We start from the raw sequence: 15,485 nt of genomic DNA on the forward strand, positions 1-15,485 counted from the left end.
TTTTGTGGAACAACACACGCAAGAGCCTGGCTCGTGTCCTGCAGTGAGCCAAGTTATAACGTTGCTGCTGGCCGGGCTCAGGATCAGGGTAAGGGGTCAGCAAATAGGGCTGGCGGGGGTACCCTCTGTCACCAAGCAGGTAACCATCAAACTCTCCTATGATAATACGAGGTGTCACAGGCCGGCTCATAGCCTGTGGCAAAAAATGAGGGGACACGAACGACAGGTATAGGCCAATCAAAAGGTTATTTATTATAAACCAAAACTATGAACCTAAAACAAAGAAAAGGGAATGAGGTGTGAAAGTATCATGATGTAGGGTGTATGTAAAGTGCAGGGATGCGTGAATCTGTGTGTGTGAATAGAGAGAGAGAGAGAGAGAGAGAGAGAGAGAGAGAGAGAGAGAGAGAGAGAGAGAGAGAGAGAGAGAGAGAGAGAGAGAGAGAGAGAGAGAGAGAGAGAGAGAGAGAGAGAGAGAGAGAGAGAGAGAGAGAGAGGTATTAGTGAAGCCGTTTAAATACCCTGAGCCCAGGTGACTCCAATCACTAACGACCCTCCTCTGCCTGCAGGAGGAACCACCCCTGCACTGTGACAGAGGATACAGTTTAAATGTTCAGTTGCAATATGAGGAAACAAAATATTGATTATAATAGGATATAGCTATATATACTGTAAAAACTCACCACGAACAAAGCTCAGTGGACACTCACCATCGCTCAGCGTCACCGATGTTATATAGAAAACTCCCGGTGGCAAAAAAACAAACACAAAAAAACGAAGTGCAACACAAAGAATTTGTTCACGAACTGAGAGCATGTCCACAATGTGTCATATGAACGATATGAGGGCTGAGAATATTGTTCAGATGAATGATCGATTGTGGAGGGAAAAAAATGGAAACTCTCAAACTGATAATCATCAGGGAATGAGAAAACATCCAAGCGTGGTCTGATCACCCTCTCTATTTCTGCTGAGTATTTGTGCTTCAATATCAACTGGCTCTTCAAGAAAAGGACACGTCTGACAAAAGGACACGTCTGACAAAAGGACACGTCTGACACATTCTTCAACCTGCAGGCTTCAGCTAAAGAGAAGGAGAAACTGGGTTAGTTGAAGAAAACCTGCCAGTGAGCAAGTTAGCTTCCCTGAGTACGTTGCCATAGTAACTGACTCAGAGTTAAAGCTGAACTGGCTTTGTGAAACCCCAAAACCCAGAGTTTGCCTTCAACTCTGAGTCAACTAACTCTGATTTCCTCCCCTATATCTGTCACCTCATTAGTTCCATTCCCCAGGCAGTATTGACTGTGTGTTTCTTCTCTGTATACTACGCTTGTATCGGTCCATGATCCGTTTATTATTAAACTCACCACCTGTTCTTGCTTCCCGACTCCCAGCTTCCACATTACAAATATTCTTTTGATAATAAGTGTGGGAATTAGAGCATTTTTTATGTCCTGCTGTGAATTTAAATGTAATGAGTACTTTTGGGTGTCAGGGAAAATGTATGGAGTAAAAAAGTACATAATTTTCTTTAGGAATGTAGTGAAGTAAAAGTAAAAGTTGTCAACAATATAAATAGTAAAGTACAGATACCCCCAAAAAACGACTTAAGTAAAAATTCTTGAAAGTACTATTAAGTGATTTACACCACTGTAAAGTGATTTAAGTGATTTACACCACTGTAGGCCACTTAACTAGAAGCAGCGAATTCTAAGGGTGTGAATAATGAGACAAATAAGTGATTATAATACAATAGCTAGGTCTAGGCTAACGCATACGAAAACAGAACATAGAACGTCTCCAAATAACAGAGATTTCTCTTCTGAAGTTGTCTGTTTTCACAACAGCTCCCAAACGCAGCATGAAAAATGCAGACCTCTGTCCAGACCAGCAGGTCCCGCAGGCATTCTGCAGAAATGCAGCCCTCTACCCCAGGCAGGGCTACCCTGCCTCTACCCCAGGGCTAACCTGCCTCTACCCCAGGGCTAACCTGCCTCTACCCCAGGGCTACCCTGCCTCTACCCCAGGGCTAACCTGCCTCTACCCCAGGGCTAACCTGCCTCTACCCCAGGGCTACCCTGCCTCTACCCCAGGGCTACCCTGCCTCTACCCCAGGGCTACCCTGCCTCTACCCCAGGGCTAACCTGCCTCTACCCCAGGGCTACCCTGCCTCTACCCCAGGGCTACCCTGCCTCTACCCCAGGGCTACCCTGCCTCTACCCCAGGGCTACCCTGTCAGAGTTGATATCTCTAGACGGTCAAAGGTCTGGTATGTACTATAGTAAACGTCGGGATAAGCCTAGATTTTACCGACACTAATATTACAACAAAACTCACTCTAACAATACAAAAATCATCACATGTTTTAGGGTTTGATGACATAGCTAACATGTCAAGACGTTTATTGGTTTTAATTGCATGGAATGCCATCCTGGCACGTTGGAACTTGCCCTGATGAGGGGCCAAAATAAATAGGGTCCCTGTGAAACTATTCCTAATCTTGATAATTGTTGTGAACACTCACTGTGACCTGTGGAATGCACATGGAATTTCGACTTGGGAGCAATATTGGCAGTCAGATGAAACATCAAATGGCACATGGTTACATCTGTATCAAGTCCATTGTGCTCAGGCTGTTGTATCATTGTGTTGTTGTCATGTTGTGTTGCTCAGGATGCTGTATCATTTGATGTGCGCGCAACACCAGCAAAGGAATTTATCATTTGACTTCGTCTGTGACAACCATTACCACAGGGAAGTCTGATTAGGCTCAGTCAGTCATTTATTTATATATGCCTCTGGTCTTACCTATTTTTTAAATATTTTTTTTAACCTTTATTTTACTAGGCAGGTCAGTTAAGAACAAGAATAAATTCTTATTTTCAATGACGGCCAAGGAACAGTGGGTTAACTGCCTGTTCAGGGGCAGAATGACCGATTTGTACCTTGTCAGCTCAGGGATTTGAACTTGCAACCTTCCGGTTACTAGTCCAACGCTCTAACCACTAGACTACCCTAACAAAGCCTCTACCATAGAAACAAACGGAGCAAGGCTTGGTGTCTGTGATTGTCTCTACCTTATTACCCTTTGTGCTGTTGTCTGTGCCCAAGAATGTTTGTACCATGTTTTTGTGCTGCTACCATGTTGTGTTGTTGTCATGTTGTGTTGCTACCATGCTGTGTTGTTGTCATGTTGTGTTGCTACATTACATTACATTACATTTAAGTCATTTAGCAGACGCTCTTATCCAGAGCGACTTACAAATTGGTGCATTCACCTTGCTACCATGCTGTGTTGTTGTCATGTTGTGTTGCTACCATGCTGTGTTTTCATGTGTTGCTGCCTTTCTATGTTGTTGTCTTAGGTCTCTCTTTATGTAGTGTTGTGTTGTCTCTCTTGTCGTGATGTGTGTTTTGTCCTATATTTATATTTGATTTGTATTTTTAATCCCAGTCCCCATCCCCGCAGGAGGTCCTCGTGGTAGGCTGTCATTTTAAATGATAATTTGTTCTTAACTGACTTGTCTAGTTATATGAAGTTTCAATACATTTGTTAAATTAAAAATAACAGAAAACCGCTCATCTGTAGCCCAAATCGTTCAAAAAGAAACACCAATTTTACAAGAGTTACATCTTTTTATTTCTAGCCAGTCTCGCTGGAATAATATGAGATTGGTAAACACAAATTAACCATCACGAGTAAGGAACTATCAAAACAATGAATATATTTCAAATACACCCAATTTAATATACAAATATACAGTACTAGTCAAAAGTTTGGCCAACCCTACTCATTCAAGGGTTTCTCTTTATTTTTACTATTTTCTATTTTGTAGAATAACAGTGAAGACATCAAAACTATGAAATAACACATACGAAATCATTTGACTTTCAGATTATTCATAGTAGCCACCCTTTGCCTTGATGACAGCTTTACACACTCTTGGCATTGTCTCAACCAGCTTCACCCGCGGAATGCTTTTCCAACAGTCTTGTAGGATTTCCCACATATGCTGAGCACTTGTTGACTGCTTTTCCTTCACTCTGCGGTCCAACTCATCCCAAATCAACTGGGCTGAGGTCAGGTGATTGTGGAGGCCAGGTCATGACGCAGCATTCCATCACTATCCTTCTTTGTCAAATAGGGCTCCTGAGTGACGCAGCGGTCTAAGTCCTGAGTGGCGCAGCGGTCTAAGTTACTGCATCTCAGTGCAAGAGTCATCACTGCAGTCCCTGGTTCAAATTCAGGCTGCATCACATCTGGCTGTGATTGGGAGTCCCAAAGGGTGGCGCACGTCCATGTTTTGACTGTGGTAGGCCTTCATTGTAAATAAAAATGGGTTCTTAACTGACTTGCCTAGTTAAATATAGTGTTTTAAATAAATAAAAATAGACCTTACACAGCCTGGAGGTGTGCTGGGTCATTGTCCTGTTGAAAAATGGATAGTCCAACTAAGAACAAAACAGATGGTGGTTAAGTGTGCCTTGAATTTGAAATGAATCACAGACAGTGTCACCAGCAAAGCACCCCCCCCACACCATACCACCTCCTCAGTGCTTCACGGTGGGAGCCACACATGCGGAGATCAGCCGTTTAGCTACTCTGCGTCTCACAAAAACACAGAGGTTGGAACCAAAAATCTCAAATTTGGACAGATTTCCACCGGTTTCATGTCCATTGCTCGTGTTTCTTAGCCCAAGCAAGTCTCTTCTTATTATTGGTGTCCTTTAGTAGTGGTTTCTGTGCAGCAATTAAACCATGAAGGCCTGATTCACTCAGTCTTCCCTGAGCAGTTGATGTTGAGATGTGTCTGTTACTTGAATTCTGTGAAGCATTAATTTGGGCTGCTATTTCTGAGGTGCAGTTAACTCTAATGAACTTATCCTCTGCAGCAGAGGTAACTCTGGGTCTTCCTTTCCTGTGGCGGTCCTCATAAGAGCCAGTTTCATTATAGCGCTTGATGGGTTTTGCGACTGCACTTGAAGAAACGTTCAATGTTCTTGAATAATTTCGTATTGACTGAACTTCCTGTGTTGAAGTAATGATGGACTGTTGTTTCTCTTTGCTAATTTGAGTTGTTCTTGCCATAATATGGACTTGGTCTTTTACCAAATAGGGCTGTCTTCTGTATACCACCCCTACCTTGTCACAAGACAACTGATTGGCTCAAATACATTAAGAAGAAAATAAATTCCACAAATGAACTTTTAACAAGACACACCTGTTAAAATAAATGCATTCCAGGTGACAACCTCATGAAGCTGGTTGAGAGAATGCCAAGGGTGTGCAAAGCTGTCATCAAGGCAAAGAGTGGCTACGTTGAAGAATCTCTAATATAAAATATATTTTGATTAGTTTAACACTTATTTGGTTACTACATGATTCCATATGTGTTATTTCATAGTTGTGAGGTCTTCACTATTATTCTCAAATGTAGAAATTAGTAAAAAATAAATAAAAACCCTGGAATTAGTAGGTGTGTCCAAACTTTTGACTGGTACAGTATTTAGCATGGTTTTATCAATGTCTAGATTTTTCCCTTTTTTTCAGCTGGTGGAACAATCAAGAAGTCTAGAAAGAAGAGATTTGGCATTTGAAGACCATGCACTCATATGTTGCTGAATCACAGCCCCCTGTGAAATCCAGCTCCCCTCCGTCTCTCTCCCTCAGTTTTTTCTTTCATTTCGATCAATTGTAAAAAGAGGAAAAACATGAAATTACCTTTTTGAATGATAATTTCCAATGTGGTCTTGTATATCATAAACTACTGCAGGATTTTCACTCCATCATCTTTATTTGAGATTCTGTCAAGATACACATCAGTATTAGATCAGTAGCTATACTAGACATACAAATATGATATACAGTATTAATATGACTAGTATTGTGGTAAGATTTAATCACAGATCAACGTAAGTGTCCCTAAGCTTGACCATCCGCATCTTCAGCACCAGTATCTCTAAATTCAGCTTCTCTGGTTGGATAAGGCTTCTTCTCCATCACCTCTTCACTCACTTCCTCCATCCTGTCCATGTACAGGGTTCTATTTCCCAGTCGCAGAGCCTGAAAATCAGATTTATTTTGTTATATCTACAATTATTTTTTCTGTGTCAGGTGATATGTGCATCTGTGTATGGATTGATATGTGAATGTCTGTGTGGAATGATTTGTCTGTAAAGATGATGCTGTTTAGTTCTTTTTCTTTACACCTTTTTTGACCATTTTTTTTTAAGAGGAAAGTTTGGGAGATTCAGAATAAAGATCAATGATGCTGCTTACTCTGTTCTGTTGGTGTTTTCCTTTTCAGCTCTACCTCCACAGGGTAATGGTCGCTCACCTTCAGGGCCTAATGCAGCAGAGTAGTTAGAGGTTGAGACATGAGCCAGACGGCTCAACTTTGACATGTACTGTATTTCTAGGACAAGTTGTCACAATGTAGGCTACTAACATGTTCATTTCATCTACTTATAATATTGTAATCAAACCATCTACCAGGATGGAATTAGTCTGTAACCTGCATACTGTCACGTTCTGACCTTAGTTCTTTTGTTATGTCTTTGTTTTAGGTTGGTCAGGGCGTGAGTTGGGGTGGGTTGTCTATGTTCATTTTTCTATGTTCTGTTTTGCGTTTGGCCTGGTATGGTTCTCAATCAGAGGCAGGTGTCGTTAGTTGTCTCTGATTGAGAATCATACTTAGGTAGCCTTTTCCCACCTGTGTTTCGTGGGTGATTGTTTTCTGTCTTTGTGTATGTCACCAGACAGGACTGTTTCGAATCACCCACCGCCAAAGGACTGAGCAGCGTGGTATCGGGCAGCAATCTTGGGACTCATGGACATGGGAGGAGATTCTGGACGGCAAGGGACCCTGGGCACAGGCTGGGGAATATCGCCGCCCCAAAGCAGATCTGGAGACAGTGAAAGCTGAACGGCGGTGGTATGAGGCGCATGGGGGGGGACAAGGGGAGTGTGGCTAAGTCAGGTAGGAGACCTGAGCCAACTCCCTGTGCTTACCGTGGAGAGAGGTGAACCGGGCAGGCACCGTGTTATGCCGTGAGGCACATGGTGTCCCCGGTGCGCAGGCATAGCCCGGTGCGTTACATTGCAGCGCCTCGTATCGGATGGGCTAGAGTGGGCATCGAGCCAGGTGCCATGAAGCCGGCTCAGCGCATCTGGTCTCCAGTGCGTCTCCTCGGGCCGGGGTACATGGCACCAGCCCTACGCATGGTGTCCACGGTTCGCCAGCACAGCCCAGTGCGGGCTATTTCACCTCGCCGCACTGGCCTGGCTACGGGGGAGCATTCAGCCAGGTAGGGTTGTGCAGGCTCGGTGCTCGAGACCTCCAGTGCGCCTCCACGGTCCGGTCTATCCGTTGCGCCCTCCACGCACCAGGCCTCCCTCCGGTGGCAGCCTCCCACACCAGGCTGTCTCTCCATCTCCTCCCTACAGGTGCTCCCGTCTGCCCTGAGCTGCCAGAGTCTGCCATCTGTCCTGAGCTGCCAGAGTCTCCAATCTGTCCTGAGCTGCCAGTCAGGAGCTGCCAGAACCGCTGGTCAGTCAGGAGCTTCCAGAGCCGCCGGTCACCAGAGCCGCCGGTCAGTCAGGAGCTGCCAGAGCCGCCTGTCAGTCAGGAGCTGCCAGAGCCGTCCGTTACTCCGGTGTTGCCGGAATCGCCCTTCATTCCGGAGCTGCCGGAGTCCTCCGCCTGTCCGGTGCTAACGGAATCTCCCGTCCATTCGGAACCCGTTGCAAGGGTCCCCAGTCCGAGGTCGGCGGCGAGTGTCTCCACTTGAAAGGGGCCACGGAGGCGGGTTAAGAGGCGGAGAAAGACTATGGTGGAGTGGGCTCCAAGTCCCGCGCCAGAGCCGCCACCGTGGACAGACACCCACCCAGACCCTCCCCTATTGGTTCAGGTTTTGCGGCCGGAGTCCGCACCTTTTGATGGGGGGGGGGGTACTGTGACGTTCTGACCTTAGTTCTTTTCATATATCTTTGTTTTAGGTTGGTCAGGGCATGAGTTGTCTATGTTCGTTTTTCTCTATGTTGTGTTTTGCGTTTGGCCTGGTATGGTTCTCAATCAGAGGCAGGTACTTATCATACTTAGGTAGCCTTTTCCCACCTGTGTTTCGTGGGTGATTGCTTTCTGTCTTTGTGTATGTCACCAGACAGGACTGTTTCGTTTCGTGTCATTCCCTTTGTTATTTTTGTTTTAGTGTTCTGTGTTTAATAAATTCATCATGAACACATACCACGCTGCGCATTGGTCCTCTGATCCTTCATATTCCTCAGACGAGGACGAACGTTACACATACTTACATCTTCTTCAGAAAGTCCGTATTCAATCTGGAAGTTGAATGGTTTGGCAGAGTTTGGCACGACGGCGTCAAGCATGTCATCCCCATAGATCACAATCCTAGATGTTGACCAGAAAAGGAAGTCAGCAGTCATTCCATATTACACACAAGTACACTAGTTTTATAATAGTTCTTATGACAGCTCTTATGACATTTTAACCACCTTTAAACAATACCAAAGAAATGTCAAATGAACTCCATAGGTGATCATCTGTTTCATACATGAGGTGAATTTCACAAATCTCAGTGCGTCACCTGTCATAAGTGTTATCGTTGCCTGTGTTTGCTGTGGTATCCACATCATCTTCAATCAGCCAGTGGAACTTTTTGTCACTGCGGATACGGATGGCTTTCATGGCCTTTTTAGAAAGGTAGGAACCGTCTGCATTGAAGTCACCTAGGATCATAACGTTCTGGTACAGAGAGAAACATTCAACAACAAAGTTACGTTTCATCCAGAATAAGGAAACTGTTTTTAGTTATCTTGAAATCACCATGTGGCTGGCTCATATATGGTTTTGGGTGACAAGTGCACTTTCTAAACCCAAGGGAGGTGTTAAGTTCTGTCAATGGCTTATTTCAGAACTTACATCAGTCTTCCATTTCTTTGTCACTTCCAGGAAGACATCATAAAGCTCATCCAGCTCCTTCACTGAATCGTCAGGCTTGGTGTGCACTGGGATCAGTACCAAGTCCTCCAGCACTGAGAAACACAGGAAGAGATGAGAAGTATATATTACAGCTGTTTATGATTGGGCAGTCATTCTCTGCTGCAATATCCAGCTGTCTGTCTGTCACTTTCATAAACAGCTGTCCTTCTGTAGCTCAGTTGGTAGAGCATGGCGCTTGTAACGCCAGGGTAGTGGGTTCGATCCCTGGGACCACCCATACGTAGAATGTATGCACACATGACTGTAAGTCGCTTTGGATAAAAGCGTCTGCTAAATGGCATATTTTATTATTATTATATTATTTGCTAAATCAAATGCCATATGGCTGGATCATGCTTAATTCTAGCACTCCTGTGTCCCTTACCAGTGTTGAGACATTTGAAGCGTAGAATGTAAGGCTCCCTGGCGAAGGCGTCCACATCTCCAACCTGGTTGTCCTCATATTGCCAGGAACCAACCAAGTCCACCAAATCATCCCTTTCGGAACAAACAGTGCAACACATTTAACAGCATTATTCCTGCATTAAAAAAAATGTTTTTATCAGATCACAATGTGAAAAAATGAACAGCATCAGATAGAGGTTTATGAGGGTAAAGTTGACGGTGGGTTTGAATTGTACCTGTACAGAAACATAAACTGCTCCTTGTATTTGTCTCTTCCCAGACGAGTGCTGATTTGCAGAGTGTAGTGTTGCTTCTTATTGGCCCTGTAATGACACACCTGTAATGAGTGATACTTATCATGTAAGGCCAGGAGTTTCCCCAGTTGTATATTTTATAGCGTCACATGAGGGAAATCACTTAACTTACTTATTTAATTCTTCCAGGAACTTTTTCACTGAAGTGCCTCTCTCATCCACCACCTCCAGAATCAGTATGATGTCATAGCGAGACACAATCTGATAGGACAAAAGGAAGGAAAAGAAGAAAAAGTTCATTAGTTTATCTGTTTTATGTAGGACAACATCCTTGTTTTAGGATAGTTTGCCAAATGTTTATCTGAGGGAATTCTGAAATCATGAATACAATCATATATCTGTACCTTCACAAGGGTAGCAAGGGTGTTTGGGCTTGATAGCTTTCGCTTCCCAAATTTCTGGATGTTGAAAGATGCAACCTTCATGACTGCTGTTTGAAAAAGAGAAAAAATAAAATCCAATCCATGTAAAACTATAAGAAACTGCTAGTTGATCACACAAGCAACGATTACAGAGAAAGGATGTAATTACCTAAACCAAATCAAGTTTAATAGACTACATGTGTTTATTGCCCTCTGTGTGGGTTTTTATGATAATGCACAACAGCAATGTCTCATAAATGGCTCAACACAAGGAAAACATGCTTCAGGACATACATTAGGATATACTCAGTACATCTGGCTACATTCTTGTTAAAATTCCTGATGCAAAGGTAGTGTTTCGATTGGCATGGCCACATGATGAAACTACTTTAGTGAAAGGGTTGGAAAGCATGTCTCTGAGTACACTTATTTAGAACCTTTAAAAAAAGGTTCTTCGGCTTGACCCTGTAGAACCCTTTATGGTTCCAGAACCTTTTCACCCAACAGAGAACCCTTTTAGAGCCCTTAATTCTGTAGAGAAGGTCCCTGTAAATAGAACTCTTTCTAAGAGGGCAGTCATGCACCTTGTTCTGTGGCCCTGTGAGATCTATAACAACCCTCCATTATTTCAATGGCAGAAGATCGCCTCATGGTGTGAAAAAACCTGACTATTACAGCGCAACACATGAATCTGCTAGAGATCATAATAGTAGTTTACAAACTATGTAATATGACGGTCATTACATTGTACATTGAATACTGAAAATATAATTTGGACCGGAGTCTCCTTCAAGAAATTGTTTAAGAATATCAAGGGATTGAGCTAAAATGTCCCTTTATTGTGTTAGGTTAAAGGTCCTCTGGTAGATATCCAGAGTACTTGTCATATCAGCGGTAACTCCTGGTTGGTTAGAGATAAAAACCAGTTGATCAAGGTAGGATGGAGCTGGATAAACTGTAGCTGAGACATTCAAATTCAAATGCTCCAAGATGAGTTGATCTGCTGACCACAGAATAGAGGGCAATTTCTCTATTGAACACGTTGCAACATCACAGCTCCACAGTCTGTGGTTGCAACTCTAATACAGTAATACAACTGTATGCTGTGAGCCAGCAGTTGTACCAGTATTTAAATGCATCCTTTACTTAACAAGGAAGTGCTGTTAGATGAGAATGTATTTTTGAGGGAGACCTGGGAAAAGCAGCATTTCCATACAGTACTTTCAAAAAAGTCTAAAGAGGTATAGGCTTAGTCCCTCCAGATGTGTAGTTCCTCACCAGATGTGAAATTCCTAGTTGTGAGGAATTCCACCAAGCAGGACAGATAAAAAAGTACATGAAGTCACTTTAGTCCTACAGGGACTCAGCCTACGGACTAGGAGCAGGTTACTGTAGCAACAGCGTGTGACTGATTGTAACTTCTCTTTGTTGTGCAATAAACAGGGTTTCTTCTCACAGAACAGTAGTTCTGGATGACTGGCTGAAACATAATTATGAATTCAATGTCATGTAGGTAGCATGCAAAAACAATCCAGCATATTTCAGGCAAATGAAACCACTAGAGTTGTAAAAGGATGTAACATGATCTCTGTTGACAAGCTCCAACATGCTCAGACATTACCTGTGGTATATTGTGTGGGAAGGGGCTTACAATAATGTTCTGTCTGCTTTCATTCACTGACAAACTTGCAAAAACAAAGGATATATTTTACCATCAGTTCAAATACTTCCAAATCCTAATAGCACCATAATAACAGAAGGCTTAGAACAGTGTTTCCCAACTCCAATCCTCCAGTTCCACTGACAGTGAGTATTTATATTGTAGACCTGGACAAGATCCCATGATTCAACTTGTTAATTAATCATCAAGTTCTTAATGAATTAAATCAAAACAAGAAAATCATTGATAATATTCCAAGTATTTAAAAAAGCTTGTGCTGGAGTCTGCATACAAATGAAGGAATATCTCATATCTGTACATTCCAGTTGGACTTCACTTACCTGAAGGGATGATAGGCTCTATGATGTTGTTGTGCAGTATCTTGTTTAGCAATGAAAAATTGTAACTCTCTGACAGGGGCTTGGCCTTCTTATACTGAGCACCTGTCACTTGATTGGCTGAAACTTGTGTGTGAGCCAAGCCAAGCCCCTAGTTGGTTGGGAGGACCTATAGACTGGCCCCAGCTGAACCAGTCAGTAAAGGACAACCAAAGCATTAACATCCTGCCTACACACTTTTCTCACAGATAACCTGCAACTACAGTATATCAGGCTGACCTTCTCTTAAAAGGAGGATATTGAAGAAATATTCATTAGAAATACCCCTACACTGGTTTAAGAGGGTTTGGTCTGGTTTACCCCTACACTGGTTTAAGAGGGTTTGGTCTGGTTTACCCCTACACTGGTTTAAGAGGGTTTGGTCTGGTTTACCCCTACACTGGTTTAAGAGGGTTTGGTCTGGTTTACCCCTACACTGGTTTAAGAGGGTTTGGTCTGGTTTACCCCTACACTGGTTTAAGAGGGTTTGGTCTGGTTTACCCATACACTGGTTTAAGAGGGTTTGGTCTGGTTTGCCCGCTATCTATAGACACAGTAGCATTGTATTTCTGTATGTACAGTGCCTTGCAAAAGTATTCATCCCCCTCGGCGTTTTTCCTGTTTTGTTGCATTACAACCTGTCATTTAAATGGATTTTTATTTGGATTTCATGTAATGGACATAGACAAAATAGTCCAAATTTGTTAAGCAAAATGAAATAAATAAATAGTTTCATAAATTGCAGAAAAAAAGAAACAACTGAAAAGTGGTGTGTGTATATGTACTCACCCCCTTTGCTATGAAGCCCCTCAATAAGATCTGGTGCAACCAAATACCTTCAGAAGTCACATAATTAATTAAATAAAGTCCACCTGGGTGCAATCTAAGTGTCACATGATCTGTCACATGATCTCAGTATATATACACCTGTTCTGAAAGGCCCCAGAGTCTGCAACACCACTAAGCTAGGGACACCACCAAGCAAGTGGCACCATGAAGACCAAGGAGCTCTCCAAACAGGTCAGGGACAAAGTTGTGCCAAAGTACAAATCAGGGTTGGGTTATCAAAAAATATCCAAAACACTGAACATCCCACGGAGTACCATAAAATCCATTATAAAAAATGGAAAGAATATGGCACCACAACAAACCTGCCAAGAGAGGGCTGCCCGCCAAAACTCACAGACCAGGCATTGGAGGGTATTAATCAGAGAGACAACGAAGAGACCAAAGATAACCCTGAAGGAGCTGCAAAGCTCCACAGCGGATATTGGAGTATCTGTCCATAGGACCACTTTAAGCCGTACACTCCACAGAGCTGGGCTTTACGGAAGAGTGTCCAGAACAAAGCCATTGCTTAAAGAAAAAAATAGGCAAACACGTTTGGTGTTCACCAAAAGGCATGTGGGAGACTCTCCAAACATATGGAAGAAGGTACTCTGGTCAGATGAGACTAAAATTTAGCTTTTTGGCCATCCAGAAAAATGACATGTCTGGCGCAAACCCAACACCTCTCATCACCCCGAAAACACCACCCCCACAGTGAAGCATGGTGGTGGCAGCATCATGCTGTGGGGATGTTTTTTATCGCCAGGGACTGGGAATCTGGTCAGAATTTAAGGAATGACGGATGGTGCTAAATACGGGGAAATTCTTGAGGAAATCTGTTTCAGTCTTCCAGAGATTTGAGACTGGGACGGAGGTTCACCTTCCAGCAGGACAATGACCCTAAGCATACTGCTAAAGCAACACTCGAGTGGTTTAAGGGGAAACATTTAAATGTCTTGGAATGGCCTAGTCAAAGCCCAGACCTCAAATTTCTGAAAAATGTTATGATATTAACCACTTCTTTGAGTTAATAGAAAAGTTAACAATTGCTTACAAAAAAAAATCTTAAGCTACCCCACCCAGCTATCAAGAGATCAAGATATATCCTGGATACCACCAGCACTAGATTTACAAAGCCTTCAGAGCTACTCAGAGTTAAAACATTTTTTAAAGTTTAAATGTATTATTATTATGTATTTTGTGGGGGGGCTCGGATGGTTGAGGGGCAGCTCTCAGTGACTGTGGGGGTCTTGGATGGTTGAGGGGCAGCTCTCAGTGACTGTGGTGGTCTTGGATGGTTGAGGGGCAGCTCTCAGTGACTGTGGGGGTCTTGGATGGTTGAGGGGCAGCTCTCAGTGACTGTGGGGGTCTTGGATGGTTGAGGGGCAGCCCTCAGTGACTGTGGTGGTCTTGGATGGTTGAGGGGCAGCTCTCAGTGACTGTGGGGGTCTTGGATGGTTGAGGGGCAGCTCTCAGTGACTGTGGGGGTCTTGGATGGTTGGTAGCCTGGCGGTTGAGAGCTTGGGCCAGATAAGTTGCTTGTTCGGGTTCCTATTTTGACTTGACTTGGTGGGAGATTTGTCGACATGCCCTTGGGTGGGGCGGTTGACCCAGATTGCTCCAGTGGGTCGCTCTGGACGGGAGAAGGTTAGATGACTGAATGTAACATACATGTTGAAAGGCTTCACTGCAGGTAGATTGTATGTTTTAATTTTCAATAATACAAAATACATTTTACAAAGGCACCAGAGCATCTTTCAGATCCTGGGAACATCTCCATAACACGCTACCAACTTGGAATAAAGAAACAGTTATAATATCGACAAAAAATTTAGTCAATCATCTTCTTTGTTAATGTCATATCATTTAATAAAAATAATATCATATTTTTTTACCAAAAAGCTAAAAGTATAGAGAAAGTTAACATGAGAAACGTTTGTATAATATTTAATGTTTATGTTCTTCGTGTGAGAAAAAGCTGCGGCTGATTTGTTTTCACAGGAAGTAACGACTGGCTGCACAGGAAGTAACCCTGTTTTGAGGCTTCCGCTCTCTTTGAGGTTAGACAGTCTGCAGGGCTAGTGTTCTGCTTTCTGTGTGTCAGACACAGGAGGTTGGTGGCACCCTAATTGGGGAGGACAGGCTCATGGGAATGGCTGGAGCGGAATGAGTAGAATGGTATAAAATACATCAAACACGTGGTTTCCATGGTTTCCATGGTTTCTATGGTTTCCATGTGTTTGATCCCAGTCCATTCCAGCTCCTTAACAGCTTCTACCCCCAAGCCATAAGACTGCTGAACAATTAATCAAATGGCCACCAGATTATTTACAATGACACCCCCCCCCCTCCATTTTTGTACACGTCTGCTACTTGCTGTTTATAATCTGTGCATAGTCACTTCACCCTTACCTACATGTACAAGTTACCTCGACTAACCTGTACCCCTGCACATTGATTCGGTACCAGTACCTCCTGCATATAGCCTCATTATTGTTATTTTATTGTGTTACTTTTTTCTAATTTTTTACTTTAGT

At 43.1% G+C, this 15,485-nt stretch overlaps 1 protein-coding gene across 2 annotated transcripts; it reads right to left on the minus strand.

Annotated features, from left to right (window-relative positions):
* Positions 1-5,383: 5,383 nt before the first annotated feature.
* Positions 5,384-12,148, minus strand: LOC124025750 (deoxyribonuclease gamma-like). 2 transcript variants are annotated; one of them, XM_046339092.1, is made up of 10 exons: positions 12,085-12,148; positions 10,066-10,151; positions 9,834-9,922; positions 9,644-9,730; positions 9,388-9,500; positions 8,943-9,055; positions 8,608-8,765; positions 8,315-8,411; positions 6,281-6,347; positions 5,384-6,064 (listed from the first exon to the last, which is right to left on the minus strand). In XM_046339092.1, the coding sequence occupies exons 2-10, from the start codon at positions 10,144-10,146 to the stop codon at positions 6,045-6,047; spliced, it is 825 nt and encodes a 274-aa protein (XP_046195048.1). In that variant the 5' UTR covers positions 10,147-10,151; positions 12,085-12,148; the 3' UTR covers positions 5,384-6,044. The 2 variants fall into 2 exon arrangements, with proteins under 2 accessions (XP_046195048.1, XP_046195054.1); XM_046339098.1 differs by having other exon boundaries at positions 10,066-10,148; positions 12,085-12,130.
* Positions 12,149-15,485: the final 3,337 nt, after the last annotated feature.

The sequence above is a fragment of the Oncorhynchus gorbuscha genome, linkage group LG03 (assembly GCF_021184085.1).
Source record: "Oncorhynchus gorbuscha isolate QuinsamMale2020 ecotype Even-year linkage group LG03, OgorEven_v1.0, whole genome shotgun sequence".
NCBI classification, from domain to species: Eukaryota; Metazoa; Chordata; class Actinopteri; order Salmoniformes; family Salmonidae; genus Oncorhynchus; species Oncorhynchus gorbuscha.

What these genes read in the sequence shown, in the direction of transcription:
- LOC124025750 (XM_046339092.1), bottom strand. Translation starts at nt 10,146, where the DNA reads ATGAAGGTTGCATCTTTCAACATCCAGAAATTTGGGAAGCGAAAGCTA. An exon ending in TTCCTGGAAGAATTAAATAA is followed by an intron (nt 9,731 to 9,833) that starts GTAAGTTAAGTG and finishes GTGTCATTACAG; the next exon opens with GGCCAATAAGAAGCAACACT. An exon ending in AACGATAACACTTATGACAG is followed by an intron (nt 8,412 to 8,607) that starts GTGACGCACTGA and finishes GTCAACATCTAG; the next exon opens with GATTGTGATCTATGGGGATG.